Genomic DNA, 18744 nt, shown 5'->3' with positions numbered 1-18744 from the left:
GCAACAAACACTGGGGGTGGTGGGGGGTGGGGGTGGTTGCAATAGGCATTATGAGAGGATCCTTAAACCTCCCCCTGAAGTAGCAGTGTCTTCTGTGGGGACAGGAGGTAGAGGATGAGACCAAGAAGGGGATTGGGGCCCCCCCTCCTCCACTGCCTAGTGCACAAACCTTACCAGTTATGCCTCTGCATAAATTATTGTCATTTTTTTAAAGTAATGTAGTTTAAACATCTTTAATAGTTTTGTAGAGTCTTTTTCAAAGCAAAATATATATGTGGGGTCTAAATTAATTAGAATGTTCACTGGCGTGAAGAAGAACTTTTTAAGATTATTATTTTAATTTCAAACAACAAGTAGATTCAGTTGGAGCTGTTCGGTTCTGAACCAGAGCCTGGGAAGCCAATAGCAGCCTTTCCATTCACTACAGTGGACTCTGGATTAGATGCTTCATGAATGTTCTGTTTTAATTGTTATTCAGTTTTCTGGTACATCTGTCTGGTGCCTTAGTATTTTTTCTCAAAAATTTTAGGTGCTTGAGAAGCTTTTCTTTCTCCAAAAAAGGTAATGCTGGCATCTAGGTGTCTATTATGCTATTTCATTTTGACATGTGGAAAAGACCCCAACATCTAGAAGCTTAGGATGTTGTTACATATTACCCTTAGGCTTTACTAAGAGCTCTTAACATGGAAGTGTCCACACATTAAATCATAAAAACTAGCATTAAGTGCCCTCTAGCAATCTTAAAGTTAAACCACTTTGAGGGAGGTTTGTCTCTGAGTGGTGTTGCAGTAATGTGGGACTGCTCTTTGGAGATGCAGCAACCAATTTGCCCTCAGCATCCCAGGCTGTACGGTTCCCTTCCCCCACTTTCTGCTCTGTGGGAGCATCTACATCTGTCACTATGGCACCATTGTTACTGCGCCACTCTTAAAAGGAATACTAAATGATGGTGCAGTTACAGCCATTACTGCCATTACTGCACCGTGCCATAGCAACATACTGTAGCAAGGGAGCACATCACTACAGTGACATAGTTGTGGCATCATGGCTTGTGCCCGTCGATGCTATGTCACTGTAGTGCATTGTTATGGCAATGTAGTGTCTTGTGTAGATGTGCCCTGTGCTGACAAAATTTGTACTGCCCAGGGGGTTGTATTGGTACCAAGCCAACTCCCTCTTCCCCCTCCAGGGGGTGCCACCCATACAAGCAGTGCAAGTAGCCAGCTATGACCTGTTGGGTGTGCCTACATGAGATGCTAACTGTGCAGTAACCTAATAACACGGCACAGTAGCGTACTGGGCAAAACCTGTGCTAACATGCTGGGCAAAACCTGCACTAATAGGCTACTATACAGTTAGCATCTGAAAAAACCTGGGCGTCACTGCTACTGTGCAGTAATACCAGTTACTGCACATTGATTTAGTACTTGTTATCCAAGTACTAAACTTAATGCGCAGTAACTATGGCGCATTAATGAACATGTTGATGTACCCACTCATCTGCAGCAACCAGAGGCAGGGAATGAGCCAAAGGAAAACACCTTTCCTCAACCCTGCCAGCCCCGCAGGACTGCATGTCCCCTGACACTTGGTTCCTCGACTCTCCCTCCCTGACACACTAACCCAATCCTAATTCACTAACAAATTAGATGTTTTTCTTCTTTTTCTTTTTATTCTTTTTTATATATATATATATATATATATATATTTAAACTTTTTTCATTTTCTTCTTTGGGGTTTTATTTTTTTCATTTCACTGCAGTGGTTGACTTTCTTCTTGATACCACGGCCTCCATCCCCCACACATGCTTCTCACCTTTGTGCTTCTGCCTCTGCAACCCATGTGTCCATCCCACTCCCACCTAGAGCAGACATCCTGGCTCACCAGTCCTCTAGTGGCGAGTCACAGCTGTGCATTTCAGAAATGGCATTAAGTCTTAAGGTGGGATTGCTCAAAGCTTATTCTAACATTCACATTGCTTAACGTTCCACAGCACTTAGTATAGTCTGTGGGCTGTAACCACTTAAGCTAAAGCCTAAGGATGAACATGTGGCTGGCTCTCACCACCTTTAATTGAACATGTGGCCAGTACCCAGGCTTTGGAACACATTGTAGCCTTTCAAGGCTTCTGTATTCTCCAGCAGCTGGGTTCTCCAGTTATCTGATGGGGGCTCCCAGCTGCTGAAACGCATGGGAATACTGAAAGGCTTGTATGTGCTCCAGAGGCTTTGCAGTGGCCACACATGCAGATAAAGGTGTGATGGGAACGAGCCACAAAATTATTAAAACTATATTGTGTAATAAATCTGGGGCTTATTCCCTGTTTTATCACACATTAATTGAATGTATGGCCAGATTATTACTTAAAATGAGATTAACCAGTTAATCACATCTTACATGTAAAATCTCTCAGGGGCCAGAGTGTTCTACTTCTCATTCAGATTTTCCTTTAACAAAGCTTTCATTAGTTCATATGTGGCCTCAGTGTGGAAAAGTATAGTCTGTTAGGGGTACCTTAGGAAAGTGATTCCAGAAACTCTGGTTTTGGGCTTGAGCTAGATGTGGTCAGGACCAGCAGATGTGGTTGAGCCCGGCAGGCATACATAAAGCAAGCCCAGGCTGATGTGGGAGCCATCCCCAGCTCCTTCTGGTTCATCCGTTTTTTCTCTTTGTTTTTCACCTGCAGTGGCTCCGCCCGCCATGGTTTCATTTTCGCCGCGTTTGTCTCCTGGTGTGGTGTCCTACCACCTCCCAGCTTCAGTGGGTAAGATTTCCTGGGCTTTACTGTTGCCATTAACACCATGGAGATGGGTAACACTTATGCCAGATATTGCAGCTTCAAATTGAAGGCCAAATATGAATGGATTTCACTTTTGCCCCTTCCCTCCCCCCCCAATGTGAGGATTAGATAAGGCTACACAATGAACCATTGACAGAGGCAGAGGTTCCCATTTTTGGGAGGGTCTGGATTTCCATACTGCAGGTAGTTGAATTCAGTGACAGTAGGCAGGATTCAAGGACTGACAGATTTCTTTTCTTGGGTAGAGGACAGAAAAAGACTTCGTCAAATCATTTCATCTACAATAAAAAAGAGATTTTGGGTTCTATCAATTGAATCAGTCCACAAATAAAAATTGGTCTCTTAGCTTCTGCCAATTACTAACTAAAAATAAACTATTCATGGTTGCTTATTAAAATGCAGTCATGAAGTAATGCCTTCTGTTCTGTGCTTCTACATTAATAAGCCAGATATTTAGTAACTCAATTGTCTCAAACTTGCGAGAGCTTGCTAATGAATATGAAACTCACTTTGCAACAATATGTTAAAGATTATCAAAACCAGTGAATGCAGATAGTGAACAATGGAACAAAGCTGTTTGTACCACATTTTGTTTGCACAGATGCAGTTTGCAATTTGGAATAATTCTTTTGGAAATTGTCAATGTTTTCAAAATCTGCTCATGGGCTTGCATACAGAATATTGTAGATTCTTATTTTAAAAGTGGCATCAGCTGATTTGTAATGTGGATCTAGAGTAGAATTCACTGTCCATAAGAGCTTTGTAGCCTCCTGTGCCTCTCCCCTGGACGTCGTGGGTGAGGATACCTCTCGAGCCTTGCTGTGGCTTCTTGGGGTGGGTGTTATGGTCACCAAGTAGCTTTGGGGTGGTTCCCAAGAGCCTCTCCTGCCATGTTTTTGATGGTTAGTTTGGATCAATTGGGAGGACGATATTTGGTCCTACTCCCCTGGTGCCTTCCCTTGGTTGTTTCCTCTACTCCTTTTATGGGGGACTTGGCCTCTTTATACCCCACCTACTGCCAACCGTGATGTTTCATGGTTTCATAGTTAGAAGGGTCGGAAGGGACCTGAGCAGATCATCAAGTCTGACCCCTGCCATGGCAGGAAAGAGTACTGGGGTCAAACGACCCCAGCAAGATGATTGTCTAGCCTTGTCTTAAAAATCGCCAGGGTAGGAACCAGCATCACTTTGCTTGGAAGTTGGTTCCAGATCCTAGCCACCCTGACAGTGAAGTAGCACCTCCTGATGTTTAATCTGAATTTACCCTCTGCCAGCTTGTGACCGTTATTTCTAGTCACTCCTGGTAGTGCTTAGGGGAACAGAGACTCCCCCAGTGCCTGCTGGTCCCCTCTGACTAACAGGCCACTAGATCCCCCCTCAGTCTTCTCTTGTGGAGGCTGAACAGGTTCAGGTCCCATAGCTTCTCCTCACAGGGACTGCCCCCGATCATGTGAGTGGCCCTCCTCTGGACCCTCTCCGTGTTTTCCACATCTCTCTTGAAGTGCGGCTCCCAGAACTGAACGCAGTACTCCAGCTGCGGCCTGACCAGTGCCGCATAGAGGGGGAGGATCACCTCCTTGGACCTGCTTGAGATGCATCTGTGGCTGCATGACAAGGTGCAGTTGGCCTTCCTGACTGCATCCCCACACTGCTGGCCCATGTTCATCTTGGAGTCAATGATGACTCCAAGATCCTTTTCTGCCTCTGCACTGACAAGAAGGGAGTTCCCCAGCCTGTAGGTATGGTGCCAGTTTTTCCTCCCCAGGTGCATCACTTTGCACTTGTCAGTGGTGAATCCCATCCTTTTCTCATCTGCCCACCCCTGTAACCTGTCTAGGTCTGATTTGTAACTTATTGAGCAGGGTGCTTTTTACCCCCTCATCCAAGTCACTGATGAAGATGTTGAACAGTGCAGGCCCGAGGACCGAGCCCTGTGGAACACCACTGCTCACATCCCTCCAAAATGACCCATCCACTACCACTCTCTGGGTGTTACCCTTTGTGTTGTCGAGGGTGATGTCCAGCTTTTTCTTCAATGCTTGAGTTTGCAGGGCCGGACAGCCACAACTGATTGGTGCTGTTCCTTCCCCGAGTATCTCATGCTGCCTCTTCCTTCTATCTAGGTGTCATGCGTCTTTGGCACTGTCTTGTTCTCTGGTGCATCATCCCTTTCTTGGCCTGGGTCCTTGTTGCTGGTTGGCTGCGCCTACCTCAAAGTGTTGCTGGGTCCCTGCGGACTCCAATCTTAATCAGCACCAGTCAATGCCCACTCTAGCACCCTGGGTGGCTCCCCTGGCTCACGGCCCCATCCCAGGGTGCCTACCAGGTCTCCTCTCTGTGATCGTTGGTGTTGTCCAGTCCCTTAAGAGCAGTGGGGGACTTCACTTCTGGTCCCCCCTGCTGTTCTTCTGTTGGGTCTTTTATAGTGGCCCCTGGTGTCCGGCCAGCCAATCATTCCCGGCAGTCACGCATAAAGCGAGCCCAGGCTGATGCGGGAGCCATCCCCGTCTCCTTGTGGTTAATCCATTTTTTTCTCTTTGTTTTTCATCTGCAGTGGCTCTGCCCACCATGGTTTCATTTTTGCTGCATTTGTCTCCTGGTGTGGTGTCCCACCACCTCCCAGCTCCAGTGGGTAAGCCAATTTCACAAGCTTCTTTAGAAATGCCTGGTGGATTTAGGGGCCCATCCTCTTATGCTGTTGTCTCCTTATTTCTTGTAGCTTATAAAAAAAACCTTTTTATTCAGTCTTTGTACAGTTTCTAATAGGGTTCTAGTCCAGGACTGGATCTTCTAAGGGCTACAATAACACAAACAATAATTCAGAGAAGCATCCACAGGGCTCTACCTTCAGTGTTTTCTTCTCTACCTCTATAATGTTTCTCTTGCTACTTTCTTTCACAAATCAACTTTAAGGATCATCTTAATGGTATAAAATTTCAAATTGACTATACATTGTAGATACCTGCTTTTGTCCAAACTAAAATGTCAGCCTTTCTCTTAATCTCTTGTTTTGGGTTTATACCCGTCAACTGAGCTCAACATATAATCCTAACCACACTTCTTTTATAAGTCCCATTGAAATTAATGGTACTCAAGAATATACTTAAAAATTAAGCATGGTGGGTCTTAGATTGTAGCTGAGCAATAGAAGGTCCCCAGGGATGAACTTTAATGCCTACAGAAGGATGGCATAGATCACACAAGATAATCAAGAGCATTACTATTTTATTACTTGTGACGGCTGTAGGTATTATAGGGCTTGCTACTACTGCCCTGAGCTCATCTGCCTACAGGTGGCAACAGGGTGGACCTTAGCTCTGGATCACCTGGTCTGCCAGGAAGTGGATCTTATGTTTTCTCACCTGCCACGACTGTGATGACATATATTCCCAGGAAGTACTGCCCATGGTGGTCTCGAACCCTGTTTCTTCTGTGGGGCTCCAAAACCTCCCCTTTACCCCAGCCTAACTTCTCTAGATGGTGTTCACAATATTTTCCTGCTGCCAGGTTGTAGTGCTGCCTGTTGTGATCGTATTTTTGGCCCTCTACTCCAGGGTGATCTTGGGCCTCTTTTAGGTAGACCCCTCCAGGGCTGGTCTTGGCTAGTGCTAAAGAAATCAAAAGAAACAGCAAAAAACAAAGAAAACCCTGGCTGCTTCTCAGCCTTCTTGTCAGGCTCTGTCAATGTCCCTTTTACCCGTGATCAGGTGCTCAAAATCCCAATCACCATAATCCAGACAAAATCCCTTAGTAGTCTTCGCTATGTACTGGCCTGCCTTGCACCCCTATGAACATTCACAGTCTCATTGGGGTCTCCCCCGTGTGCAGGAAGGCTCTACCTGTGATAGTAGTTTTTCCTCAGGCCCTCCTCCAAATCCTCTTTTGAAAAACTCCGCTCCAGAGATTATCTTAGGCCCTTGTGGACTCCCTTGCTCTGGATCCTCAGCTGTAGCTCCACTCCAGAGATTATTACCAGCCGCGTGTGTGCAGGCCTCCGCCTGCCTCAGGGTCACTCCCACAGTGTTCCTTAGGCACCTTCCGTAGTGTTTGCCTGCCGAGATACTCAGCCACTCCTCTCTCCCTGTGGCCTGCAGTGAACTGGCCCCTCTCTGGGGCCAGAAATACCTTTGGGTGGCCTCCTTCTTCCAATCCTGAGCAAGATGCTACTTTGGAAGTTGGGTGGGTGTTTTCCTTCCTTTCTTGTCTCCAGCTGTAGTCCTGCCAGCTCTCCATGCTGTGAGTTTTGTCTCACTCCTTCACATTACTCCTGAGGTTCTTTAGCATTCAGCACTGAGGATGCAGCAATTGTCAGTAATTCAGAACCAAGACTGCAAAGTCTCATGGATCACCTTTCTTGTGCTTGCGATGATTTTGGTCTGACTACTAATCTAAAGAAGATAGTAGTCGTCAACAAGTTAACCACCCTCCCAAAGTTAGAATAAATTATGAAAACCTGGACGTGGTTGAAAAATTCACTTACTTGGGCTCCACTGTTTCACAAAATCTTGGCTTGGAAGCCAAAATTAACACTCACATTGGAAAGACAAGCAACATCATGGCTAAACTTCGAAAGAGAGTTTGGAAAAACAGACCACTCACTCTGTTGACAAAGATGTCCATCTACAGTGCTTGCATACTTAGCTGTCTATTGTACAGCAATGAAACATGGACTCCTTATGCCAAGGAAGACAGAAAACTGAAGAGTTTCCACCTTCAATGTCTCTGCTGTATCCTGGGCATAGCATGGCATGATCAAATCTCCAACTTTGCTGTTCTGGCCAATATACCCAATATGTTTGTGCTCTTGAGACACAGACACTTCCTTTGGTTAGGACATATGAGCCATATGAGTGATGCCCAAATCCTCAAGGACATACTCTATGGTGAGCTGGCCACTGGCAAATGTCAACTTGGATGGCCCAAACTCCATTTTGTTGATGTCTGCAAGAAAAACCTTTGTGAGCTACGCGTCAGTGACCAATGCAGGAAATCTATCATTTCAGACTGCTGTGAGTAGACAGCTGCTGTGAAGCAGGGCCTACATTGTTTCAAGATGGAGAAAGTTGATGATGAGCTAGAGAAGAGGCGTCAGGGCAGGCAAGACGAAATGGTACTCGGAATGCCAGAGCAAGCTCAACTGAGTTTGAATGTGCAACTTGCTGGAAGGTCTGCTTGTCATGCATCGGACTCCTCACCCACTCAAGAAGCTGTCATAATAACCACAAACCTACTAAAGGTGCAGTCTCCATTGTTTCCTGAGACTGGTGGCTGCCAATGATGATGATGACTATTTTTCTACTTCTAATGTTTCTTTAGTGTTCACCACTGGAATATAATTGCATATAATAATTTCTCTAGCTCTTTCCACACATGGATCTTGAAGTGCTTTATATAAAAAGAGCATATTCAATTAAAGGCCAAACATCTTAGGAATTGCAGGATTATGCCCAAATTAATTATATTTTATCTTTTTTATAAAATTGTGACTTTTCTGTTAAGAGGGTTAAATTTGATTTGGGAATAGATTTCAGATTTTTTTCTAGTAGTACAGTAGTAGTAGTGATTTGCTGTTGCTACTAATTTTTTAAAATTGATATCCTGATAGTCTGGCATAGTAACTTTGTGACATCTTAGGGTATGCCAAGCTGTTTTCTGAGGCCTGAGGTGCTACGATGGGAAACAAAGTAAACACTGTTTACTTTCGTTTCCACCCCTTGTCCCTTCCCTCCCCCCCAGCAGCTTCCTAATGGAGCAGCATGCAGCTGAAGCCAGATTCCCACGTGCTGCTGGGGATGGGAGGAGCCCGGACAGGTCGGTACCGGCAAGCAGAAGCAGTGGTGGAGCCAAGTGCTGCTTGGGACTGACCGGCGCGGATAAGGGGAAAATGCAGCTCTGCCCCTGCCACTGCAGCCGGGTTTGTCCCATTCTGAGCGGCACATGGTTCTGCCGCCGCTTCTGCTGGCCAGTGCAGACCTGGCCAGGCTCCTCACGTCCCCAGCAGCTTGTGAGAAGCCAGCTTCAGCTGCATGCTGCTCCAGATGGGACGGAGCCAGCCGGGTCAGCACCAGTCAGGAAAAGTTCCATGCAGCTGAAGCTGGCTTCCCACATGCTGCTGGGGATGGGAGGAGCCCGGCCGGGTCTGCACCGGCCAGCAGATTGCTATAAGGTGACAAGCCTCTGGCTGGGGAGGGGTCAGGCTCCCTAGATCTGAGACTTGATGTAGGCTCTGGCACAGAGACTCACTCTGGAACAATGTGCTAATAAACTTGTGTCTGTACCTGCCAGGAACCCAAGTACCAAGTGGCTGATGTTACCTGGTAAGCTCATGTGAGTAAAGGCTGCTTATTGCTTTCTGTGTGACCTTCAAAATGTTTTTATCCTACTAAAATATGCCATACTTTGTGAGAGTCATTGCCTCTGTATGAGAAAGCAGAGTCATAGCCACTGAACTACATTCATGCCCCATGGGAATAATCACAACTCAGCAAAATGGGCGGGAAGGAAAAGCCAGAGTTCTAAGCGTGCACCCTAAAAGAGGCCATGAAAGAGTCAGAAGCACAACCTTAGAGCCAGGGCAGCTATCCGGTGACTGCAGTCCAGTAGGCATGATGGGAATCCTCTACTCTCGAGACTTAAGAAAGCAAGAGAACATGAGAGCAACATGTAGGCAGAGACAGGGCAGGGCCTTGGAGCCACGTTAATTAGTGAGGACAACTGTGTTCCCACTCTGATCTGTGACTAATTGTGGGTACATCTTCACTAGCTTCAAGCCACTCACAGCTGCTGCCAAAAAATAAATCCTTCCTACCCACTTACACTTTACCTGCTCTGAACTGCAAATGAGGCAGTGAGGGCCCTTCTAGGGTGGTCCAAGGACAGCAGAAGCAAATCACACACAGAGAGTGAGAGATGTTCCAAGAATGTCCTCACCACCACATTTCTTCTGAAAAGCAGGGATATCCTGAGTTTCATTTAATGTTTGTAAAATGCTTGGAAAGCCCCACATAGATGCACTACATAGAAATGCAAAATATATTTTGACTTATTTGGTTGGCACCTTGGGCTGAGATTTTCAAAGCTGAGTCAAAAGGCCAACTTCCATTAGAATGAATGGGATTTAGAGGACTCCAAATCTTTTATGACAACTTTGTAACATGACTATCTACCCCTTTTTGCAAATCTCAGCCATAGTTTGGAAGCTCAGCCAAAGAACATAAGAGCATAAAAAAGTCCCATGCTTGGTCAGCCCAATGGTCCATCTAGCTCAGTATCCTGCCCTGAACAGTGGCAGAGGTGGATGCTATAGGGGGAGAGTTTTGAACTGGTAAGACCCATTTCATTGTCACTTCCTGCACTTTCATTGGTGTCAAAGGTCACGTGGCATCACTTCCTGATGTGATACTGCTTCCTGTGAGGTCTTTGAATATGGCTTGCCAGCCCATTGGGTGATAAAAAGTTCATGATCTGGCGCCACATTCAAAAAGTTTGGACACCCTTGAGCTAACCAAACCCATCTTGAGGCTACATCAACATTATGCCTGTCCCTTATCCTTAATCTTAACTGAAGGTACACATATCACATTTGGTTTTTGGAGGTGAGTATCTCAAAGTTTTTAGCACCTCCTTATCTGTAGACACTCAAAGATGTGATTCATACATTATTATAGTAAAACCTGTCTGTCTCTTCAGATTCCTGGCCAGCTATTTTTCTGCCACCATCCCATTTAGCTTGCATACTCCTTACTTCTGCTCATTCCAGCTGAAAAGACAAGATGGGGATGAGCTGCTTCTGCTTGCAGCTGAATGCTTTATGCAACAGTGTAGAGGCCATTTTAGAAGCAGGTGCTGACATGCAGAAGAGAGCAGGGTTTAGATCAGAATAACACTTGATTCCAAAATGAGATTGCTTTTCCCATAATCTGCATGAGGGGAGAAAAGACTAGTTTTAAATTCATGTACCAGCTCAGAGCAGGCAGTAGCTGGCTTTGGCCCCAGGTTTTCGGCTGAAGCCAGTGCTGAGCCTCTGCCTACCCCTGCAGCTGAAGGTGGGGGTGCCAAAAGGGGGCAGGTAGCAAGGTTAAGCACAGGCATGGGGACAAGGAATGGGATACAGGCTGCAGGGGGGAAAGAGCTAGGGGAGGCAAGGTTTTGGGGGGGCAGGCGCTGGGGAAGGAAAAAGTGCCAGGGGGAATAGGCAACAGGTAGGAAAGGCAGAGGCAGAGCGGGGCAAGGGCAAATTATAACACATTTATAATTTTCCATGTATGCAAAATTCCATGTATGGATCCTAATAATTGGGGGGGTCTTCTTAAATTTGAAGTCATCTTGGATTTGAGAAAGTACAGTCATTTATGGTAGACCTTACAGCCATGGTGCATGCTCCAGAATTTCTGAACAAGTAGACCTTGCAGCATCAGAACTGTTTCAGATGGGGACCCTCCTAGTACGAGGAATAGGTCAGATTGTCCCCTGAATCCCTCCCATTTGTTAAACATATCATTCCAAATCTACTCCCATTTCACCTGCTCTTGCATAGTATACTTGCCAATAGTCCTTGATGGATGTGCTAACCCACCAGAGGCAGTGTTTGTCCAGAGCGACTGTTTTCACGGACTACTACAGATTTGTTTCAAACCAGTTCTTAGGATGGTTTGCAAAGAATATCTCGGAGAATGGCAATCTCAAACTGAGCTGAAAGCCTTGATAGTACTACTTTGATTCAGCAATCCTGGCAGGTTGAAAACATTGGTGTGGAAAGTAAATGTGTGATGCCAAAGTACTGAGGGGATCTCAGGGATTTATCCCCTGGGAGAAGTGTTTCCTCCTAATGTCAATTTTAAGGATCAGGTGTCAGCATCCATTTTTTTGTGAGGCCACACTCACTTGCTCTTTCTAGGGTTTATGATGTCAGAGGGCCTAGCTAAGGAACATTCAGTTTCATAGTTAGTTGCTAGCAGAACATATATTTGGCAGGTTGAAGACAAAAAACATTTGGATGCCAAGATGGCCCATGCCTTTGTATGATTGTAGCCTGCTGTGTCCCGTACAAAGTCCAGAAGGCTACTAGTAATGTTTAGGGAGTGGACATTTGTAGCTTGGAGACTAGCCAGAGGTAATCAGAAAGGGTGTCTAACCCCCTGAAGCTGAGTGTAGGCAAACAGGAAAATAAGGGGTGTGTGTGTGCCCACATCTTTGAAGCACAGAGGATATGAATGTAGAAATCTGATGCTGTAATGCTTTTAATGCAGTAAATGATTTAAACCATCTCGTTCAATTTCTATTGTTGCTAATTACCTTCTCATTTATTGTGGCTGTATGTTTTATGTGACCGTAAAGTTCATAAAGTGTTATGAGAGTAAAGGATTGTGAAATTGTACAACTGCATTAAAAGGCCATTATTCATTCTGTCTCAGCAAGCATTCACACAAGCTGTATTCCAGTAGGCCATTTCTTTTCTCATTGCAATTTTTCAAGTTTAATATATTTTCAACAAACCCAGGGCAGTTCTGTCCTGCCATGGATTTGCTTAATGATGGGAATGAATGAGTGTTCACAGTACAGAAGAATGCAAATTTGTTTGTGAAGAAGACCAGAAAGACAAGGAAAAAGTGGAAGTAAAAGTCCCAAATAAACATCAATTGAACCCTATTACAGAATGGTTTAAATAGTGCTGTGAACAGCTGTTTGAAGATCCACTCCTGGGGTCCTTTCCCCTTGGCCATGTGGTATAGGTTGTGCAGACTCTTCCAGCTTAGAGTAGAGGATATACCTGTGTACTCCAATCCATTGAGTTGTTCATTGATCAGTCAAGTCTGGAGTTTTTCAGTGCCTAAACTGGCTGCAGTACATGATCTTGTGCCAGAATGTGTGGCCAGTGGTGATGGCCCAAGAGCAGGTACTAAAGCCAATGTGAAAAGAGTGGTGGGGCTAGAACTGGAATTGGCTGCTGGATTCTGATAGCTGTAGCATTCATAACACAGTTGTCACCAATCTGTGGCCCTTCCTTATCCTGCAAGGAATTGTTCTAGCATTTTCTTCTCCAGTCCTTTATGGTCCTCTTCCATCTCCTGATACTGCAAAAGGGTGCCATTCCTGCATGCCATTTCTTCCAGCATCTCATCTCTGGAACACCTCCTTTTCTTCTGCTGTTGCATAGGTCATAGATAGGAGTGCTTGCCCATCAGAGATAGAAAGACAATGAAAACAGGGAAAGAGCGCATTTTTTGCATGTTGGGAAAGAGGAACCCCTCCCTGTTTTGCTTCTTGTGTCAAGGCAAAGCTGAAGTCTTAAATTAATCTTTTAAATATATTTCCTGAATTGTTCAAAAGCTGCTGGTAATAATAGCTTATGAAGAAGCACAATGTTGAATATTATTTTTCACCAATTAAAACCTTTTTAAAGGTTGATTAAAAAGTCTAGTAGTGGGTTAGAGGTTACGAAGAAGGGCACTTTTACCAGTATTTGTCCCGATATTATTTTAGATAAATAAATTGCTTGAAGATATTACTCTACTCAAGGCATCAGATTAGGGGGCAGGTGGAAGAGGTTCTTGGCAATTAGAGGAACCCCAACCACTTATACTAAGGAGATTTTTGATTTTTCAGTGCTTGATGAATGAACAGCTAGCTTAACTCTGAGTGAGATCAAGTAAGTTATCAGGAAGGTTTTAGCACATTTGTTCCAGGTATTTCAGGGTACGGACACATGTATTTTTGTAATCATTTCAAAAGAGCAGCAGCTGTTATGTTCTAATTGTTGCTACATGTGGACAAACTGGGAATGATACCAAAGAAGCAAAAACTGCTCATCCAGTGTTAAAATTGGAGCAGGTTTGCCACATTGATAACATTTCTGGCTTGTCCACACATAACAATTAGAACATAACAGCTGCTGGCCTTTTGAAACTGCTCCCTTTTTGAACTGCTACAAACATATGTGTGTTCATACCTTTATAGAGTGGAGAAGGTACTAAAGTCTGTTATCCATCTATGTTATGTTACATAATTATCTATTCAGCTGTGTTTCCCTTGTTTTGAAGCTACTTCTGATTGCTTCTCTGCTCCTGCATCACAGTCCTTCTCTGTTCCTTAAGTGACCATTTTCACTTGCATGGAATTAAACAGAAGCCAATCCCTGCCGCCCCCGATATTTAGCTTAGCCTATGTCTGTTTCTTTTCCAGACTTGAAGAAGGGCACTTTGTGAGCCAGAAATTTGTCCAATCTCTCTCCCAACTGTACAGTTGGTCCAGTAAAAGATAACACAAAAATCTTTGCATCTCATACATTCATCTCGTACAGCGGACGAAATTGATGCCTATTTTTATTCTCTGCAGGCCCGGTCGCCCACTGTACAGCCCCCACAGGAGATTCTTCCAACGCAGGAGTGGAAGAAGGTGCCCAAATCCAGAGCTGCTAGGCCTAGAGCGGTGGAAGCTCCCCAGGTTCAGCTGGGGAATAGGTTTGATGCCCTGGCAGCTGTGACGGAGGAGGACGGTGGAATGGCCTCTGGCAGGGATGATGCCACTCCCCACACAACAGGGAATGGGCAGAGAGCGAACACCAGGAGGAAGAAATGCCGGGTCCTGGTCATTGGAGACTCCATCCTACAAGGACTGGAAGGTCCCATTTGCTGGCCTGACCCCTGGACACGACAGGTCTGCTTCATGCCTGGGGCTCGGGTCAGGGACATCACAGAAAGGATCCCGGCCTACATCCGACCTGCAGACCAGTACCCCATGGTTGTCGTTCATGTGGGTACGAACGATGCGGCCAGGGGCAACCCTGACCGCATTATGAAGGATTTCAAGGCTCTGGGAGACAAGCTGAAGGAGACGGGGGCACAGGTGGTATTTTCCTCTCTTCTTCCGGTGAGTAGGCGGGGACGGCGACACGAGGCCTGCATTGGTGTGGTCAACCAGCGCTTACGCAGCTGGTGCCACCAGGCATGCCTTGGATTCCTTGATAATGACCCATGCTTTTGGGCGGGGGACTTGCTGGGGTGGGATGGGCTTCATCTCTCTCCTAAAGGCAAGTGTATCTTCTCTTCCAGGTTGGCTGATCTCGTACGGCAAGCTTTAAACTAGCCTCGCTGGGGGATGGGGCCGCAGGAAGACGAGGAGACGCCATCCGAGCAGGACAGGTGACAAAGGCAAGGAGTGCTAAGGTAAGAAACGGGGGTCCAGACCATCTCCCTAAATGTGGGGGTGGCACACACAGTCTTGCAAGGCCTTAAATGCCTATGTACCAGTGCTCGCAGTATGGGGAATAAACAGGAGGAACTCACCCTCAGAATAGCTAGTTCAAACCCAACTGTCACAGGGCTAACAGAAATGTGGTGGGATTCGTCCCATGACTGGGCAGTTAGCATTAGGGGCTATAGGCTTTACAGGCGGGATAGAGAAGGAAGGAAAGGTGGGGGTGTGGCGCTCTATGTCAAGGAGCACTACACATCCTCTGCCAGCAGAATGGGGTCAGAGGAAGGGCAGGCTGAAGTGCTCTGGGTTAAGATTCAGGGGGACACCATCCAGTGCAGGGTGTCAAGGGCCTGCAGCATGACGGTAGCCCTAGACTTTAGGAGGGCCAACTTCAACAAGTTGAGGAGACTAGTGGGTGAGGCACTGGGGTCCTTGAGGGCAGGGGAACTCAGTGTCCAGGATGAGTGGTCGTTCCTTAAGGAAACTATACTCAGAGTCCAAGGGGAGTCCATCCCAACAAGATGCAAGGTGGGGCAAGAGTGCCTGGAAGCCCCCCTGGCTCACGAAGGGCATCTGGGAATGCCTGCTTGCCAAAAAGGCGGCGTACACCTGGTGGAAGCGAGGTGCTATCTCCAAAGAGGATTATACCTCCTCTGCTCGGGCCTGTAGGGGGGCTGTCAGGAAAGCTAAGGCGGACATAGAGCTAGGACTAGCGTCCAGGATCAAGGATAATAAAAAGTCCTTTTTCAAATACATAGGGAGGATGAAGAAGGCACTGGGTAATGTGGGGCCCCTGCAAAGTATGCTGGGCAATCTGGCGGTTGCGCCAGAGGAGAAAGCGGAACTCTTTAACCAATTCTTCATGTCTGTTTTCTTGTGCAGGGACCGGGACTTCCCCTCTGTGATGCCAGATGAACTCAAGGGGAACGCCTCCAGACCTCAGGTTTTGGAGGACCGGGTTAGAGAGCTTCTGGAGGGGTTGGATGTGTTCAAGTCAGCGGGTCCAGGTGCTCTCCACCCCAGAGTGTTGAGGGAGCTAGCTGGGGTTATTGCAGGGCCCTTGGCATGGCTTTATGAGCACTTGAGGTGCTCGGGCCAGATGCCGGATGATTGGAAGATAGCTAACATGGTCCCCATCTTCAAAAAAGGGAAGAGAGAGAACCCGGGCAACTATAGGCCCATCAGTCTTACCTCTATCCTTGGGAAACTCTTTGAGAAGATCCTCAAGGAGCACATCTGTGATGGGCTGGCTTCAGGGATGATGCTCAAGGGCAACCAGCATGGTTTTATTAGGGGCAGGTCATGTCAGACCAACCTGATTGCCTTTTATGATCAGGTCACAAAGGCAATGGATGCAGGTGTTGCCGTGGACGTAGTCTTTCTAGACTTCAGCAAGGCCTTTGACACCGTCTCCCACCCCATCCTCATTAAAAAACTAGGTGACTGTGGCATTGATGCCTACACAGTCAGATGGATTGCAGATTGGCTCAAGGGTCGTACTCAGAGGGTGGTGGTGGACGGGTCATATTCGACCTGGGGAGAAGTCCTGGGGCCTGGCTTGGTCCTGGGGCCTGCGCTGTTCAATTTCTTCATCAGTGATTTGGACGATGGGGTGAAACATGCAACCTGTTTAAATTCACTGATGATACCAAAATTTGGGGTGAGGTGAGCATGCTAGTAGGGAGGGAAAGACTGCAACAAGACCTGGATAGGTTACAGGAGTGGGCTGACATAAACAGGATGTGTTTCAGTACTGACAAGTGCAGGGTGCTGCACTTGGGCAGTAGAAACCAGCAGCACACTTATAGAATGGGAAACTCCATTCTAGAGAGCACAGAGGCAGAAAGGGATCTTGGAGTCATTATTGACTCCAAGATGAACATGGGCTGACAATGCGAGGTCACAGTTGGCAGGGCTAACCGGATCTTGTCGTGCATCCACAGGTGCATCTCAAGTAGAGCCAGGGAGGTGATCCTCCCCCTCTGTGCGACACAGGTCAGGCCACAGCTGGAGTACTGCATCCAGTTCTGTGCGCCCCATTTCAGGAGGGATGTGGACAACATCGAAAGGGTCCAGAGGAGGGCCACCCGCATGATCCGGGGACTACAGGGCAGACCCTACATTGAAAGACTGCGGGACCTAAACCTGTTCAGCCTTCACAAGAGAAGGCTGAAGGGGGACCTGGTGACTATCTATAAACTCACTAGGGGGGACCAGAAGGGTTTAGGGGAGACACTGCACCCCCTAAACCCTAGCACCCCCTGGCATGACAAAGAACAATGGACACAAATTATTAGAGAGTAGGTTTAGATTAGACATCCGCAAGAACTATTTCACAGTTAGGGCGGCTAGGAGCTGGAACCAACTTCCTAGGGAAGTGGTGCTGGCTCCTACCCTGGGGATGTTTAAGAAGAGGCTTGATGACTACCTGGCTGGAGTCATTTGAGTCCAGTCTTTTCTCCTGCCCAGGTGGGGGGTCGGGCTTGAAGATCTACAAGGTCCCTTCCGACCCTACTTCTGTGACTCTATGATTTCCAAGATTATGTAAGATGCAGCAAAAGTCCAACTCTATTAGTTCCTCCACAAAGATGTTTTCATCACTACCATTGACAGAAGTAGATGGTATATGGATATAATTTTAATCCCCAATAATAGAGTGTCTAGTGCTTCCATATACATTTCACTTTAAACTTTGAGTAGTCCAGTGGATGTTGATCAGACTATTTCATTAAAATTAGATATGTATTTAAGTACTTTTTGGCATCATAACCCAAAATGGAAATAGGACCCAGAGTCATCGCTAGTTGAAATGTGTCCATAGAAGCATGTTCATGCTAGCGTTCATGAATTGAAGTTATTTTATTTAGCACAATGAAGATGCGGGGATTGTTTTAAGTGCACGGAAAGAATTATCCAATTATAAATGTCATTTGCCATTCCTTAAGTATAGTAAACAGATGATACAAATGTTTGGTTCTTTCCTTAGTGTATTCCACAAATATGCATTAAAATGCTTGTAGGTTTTTATGAGGAACAGCAAAAGTTAGCAAATTTTAATTAGCTTTTAAAACTTTTTCTAATAATAAGGTTGTTAAACCCAAGTATTGTTAAAAAGAAAGACAGTGCCATGTTGTGCTTTCTGATACGTGATTTGTGGGATGAACGTATTTTGCTTGAATCAAACTTATTTTATCCTTCAAAGGAAGACAAAAACTGAACTAGATTGTCTGGGGGTTACATTTTTAAGTGTAATAGTTTGTATAATTTCTCCAGAGGGAAATGTACTGCACCATATGTTCTTTTACATTAGAAAAATAGCCATGTACAACATAAAAGAAATTGAAAGGGAAGATACCGGATAAGCAGTTTATCCACTTTCAAGTAGCTATTCCTTTTGCCAGATGCACTATGTTTTAAGATCTATTTGTTTTGTGCCTCAATACCTTTTTCTATCCTTTTTCTAGTCTAGCCAAAGGCAGTTTGAAGGAATTATGTGGGCTAATATTATACTGAAAAAGCAGTTTAAAATGTTCCTTAGATAAAGGTTAAAAAATCTGTCTCCATGAGAAAAGATTAAAAATCAATATCCTTAAAAAAAGTACAACAGATGTGTGTAACTTGCATTTAATAAAATCTCTATTTTCTTGTTCATGTTTGTCTAAGAGTCATCTGGGTCTTTTGAAAGATGAATTAGAAGTTGAAATGTATTTATTACTTCCTTTTAAATTAATTTGATTCCTAATTTGAT

The 18744-nt window shown here is 45.6% G+C and overlaps 1 protein-coding gene across 1 annotated transcript; it reads left to right on the top strand.

The window, feature by feature from the left end:
- Positions 1–2641: 2641 nt before the first annotated feature.
- LOC149874549 (uncharacterized) lies at positions 2642–18489 on the top strand. Its single transcript, XM_090031656.1, has 4 exons — positions 2642–2765; positions 14136–14669; positions 14852–14965; positions 15879–18489. The coding sequence occupies exons 2-3, from the start codon at positions 14301–14303 to the stop codon at positions 14858–14860; spliced, it is 378 nt and encodes a 125-aa protein (XP_089887782.1). The 5' UTR covers positions 2642–2765; positions 14136–14300; the 3' UTR covers positions 14861–14965; positions 15879–18489.
- The last annotated feature ends 255 nt before the right edge of the window (positions 18490–18744 follow it).

This window comes from Crocodylus siamensis, chromosome 1 (genome assembly GCF_052110815.1).
Source record: "Crocodylus siamensis isolate JL-2025a chromosome 1, ASM5211081v1, whole genome shotgun sequence".
Lineage (NCBI taxonomy): Eukaryota > Metazoa > Chordata > Crocodylia > Crocodylidae > Crocodylus > Crocodylus siamensis.
The sequence above is the reverse complement of the archived record's forward strand: the minus strand, read 5'-3'. Positions and strand labels throughout refer to the sequence as shown.

Bases quoted from the DNA above. Each gene is read 5' to 3' on its own strand.
- LOC149874549 (XM_090031656.1), top strand. From the start codon at position 14,301: ATGGCCTCTGGCAGGGATGATGCCACTCCCCACACAACAGGGAATGGG.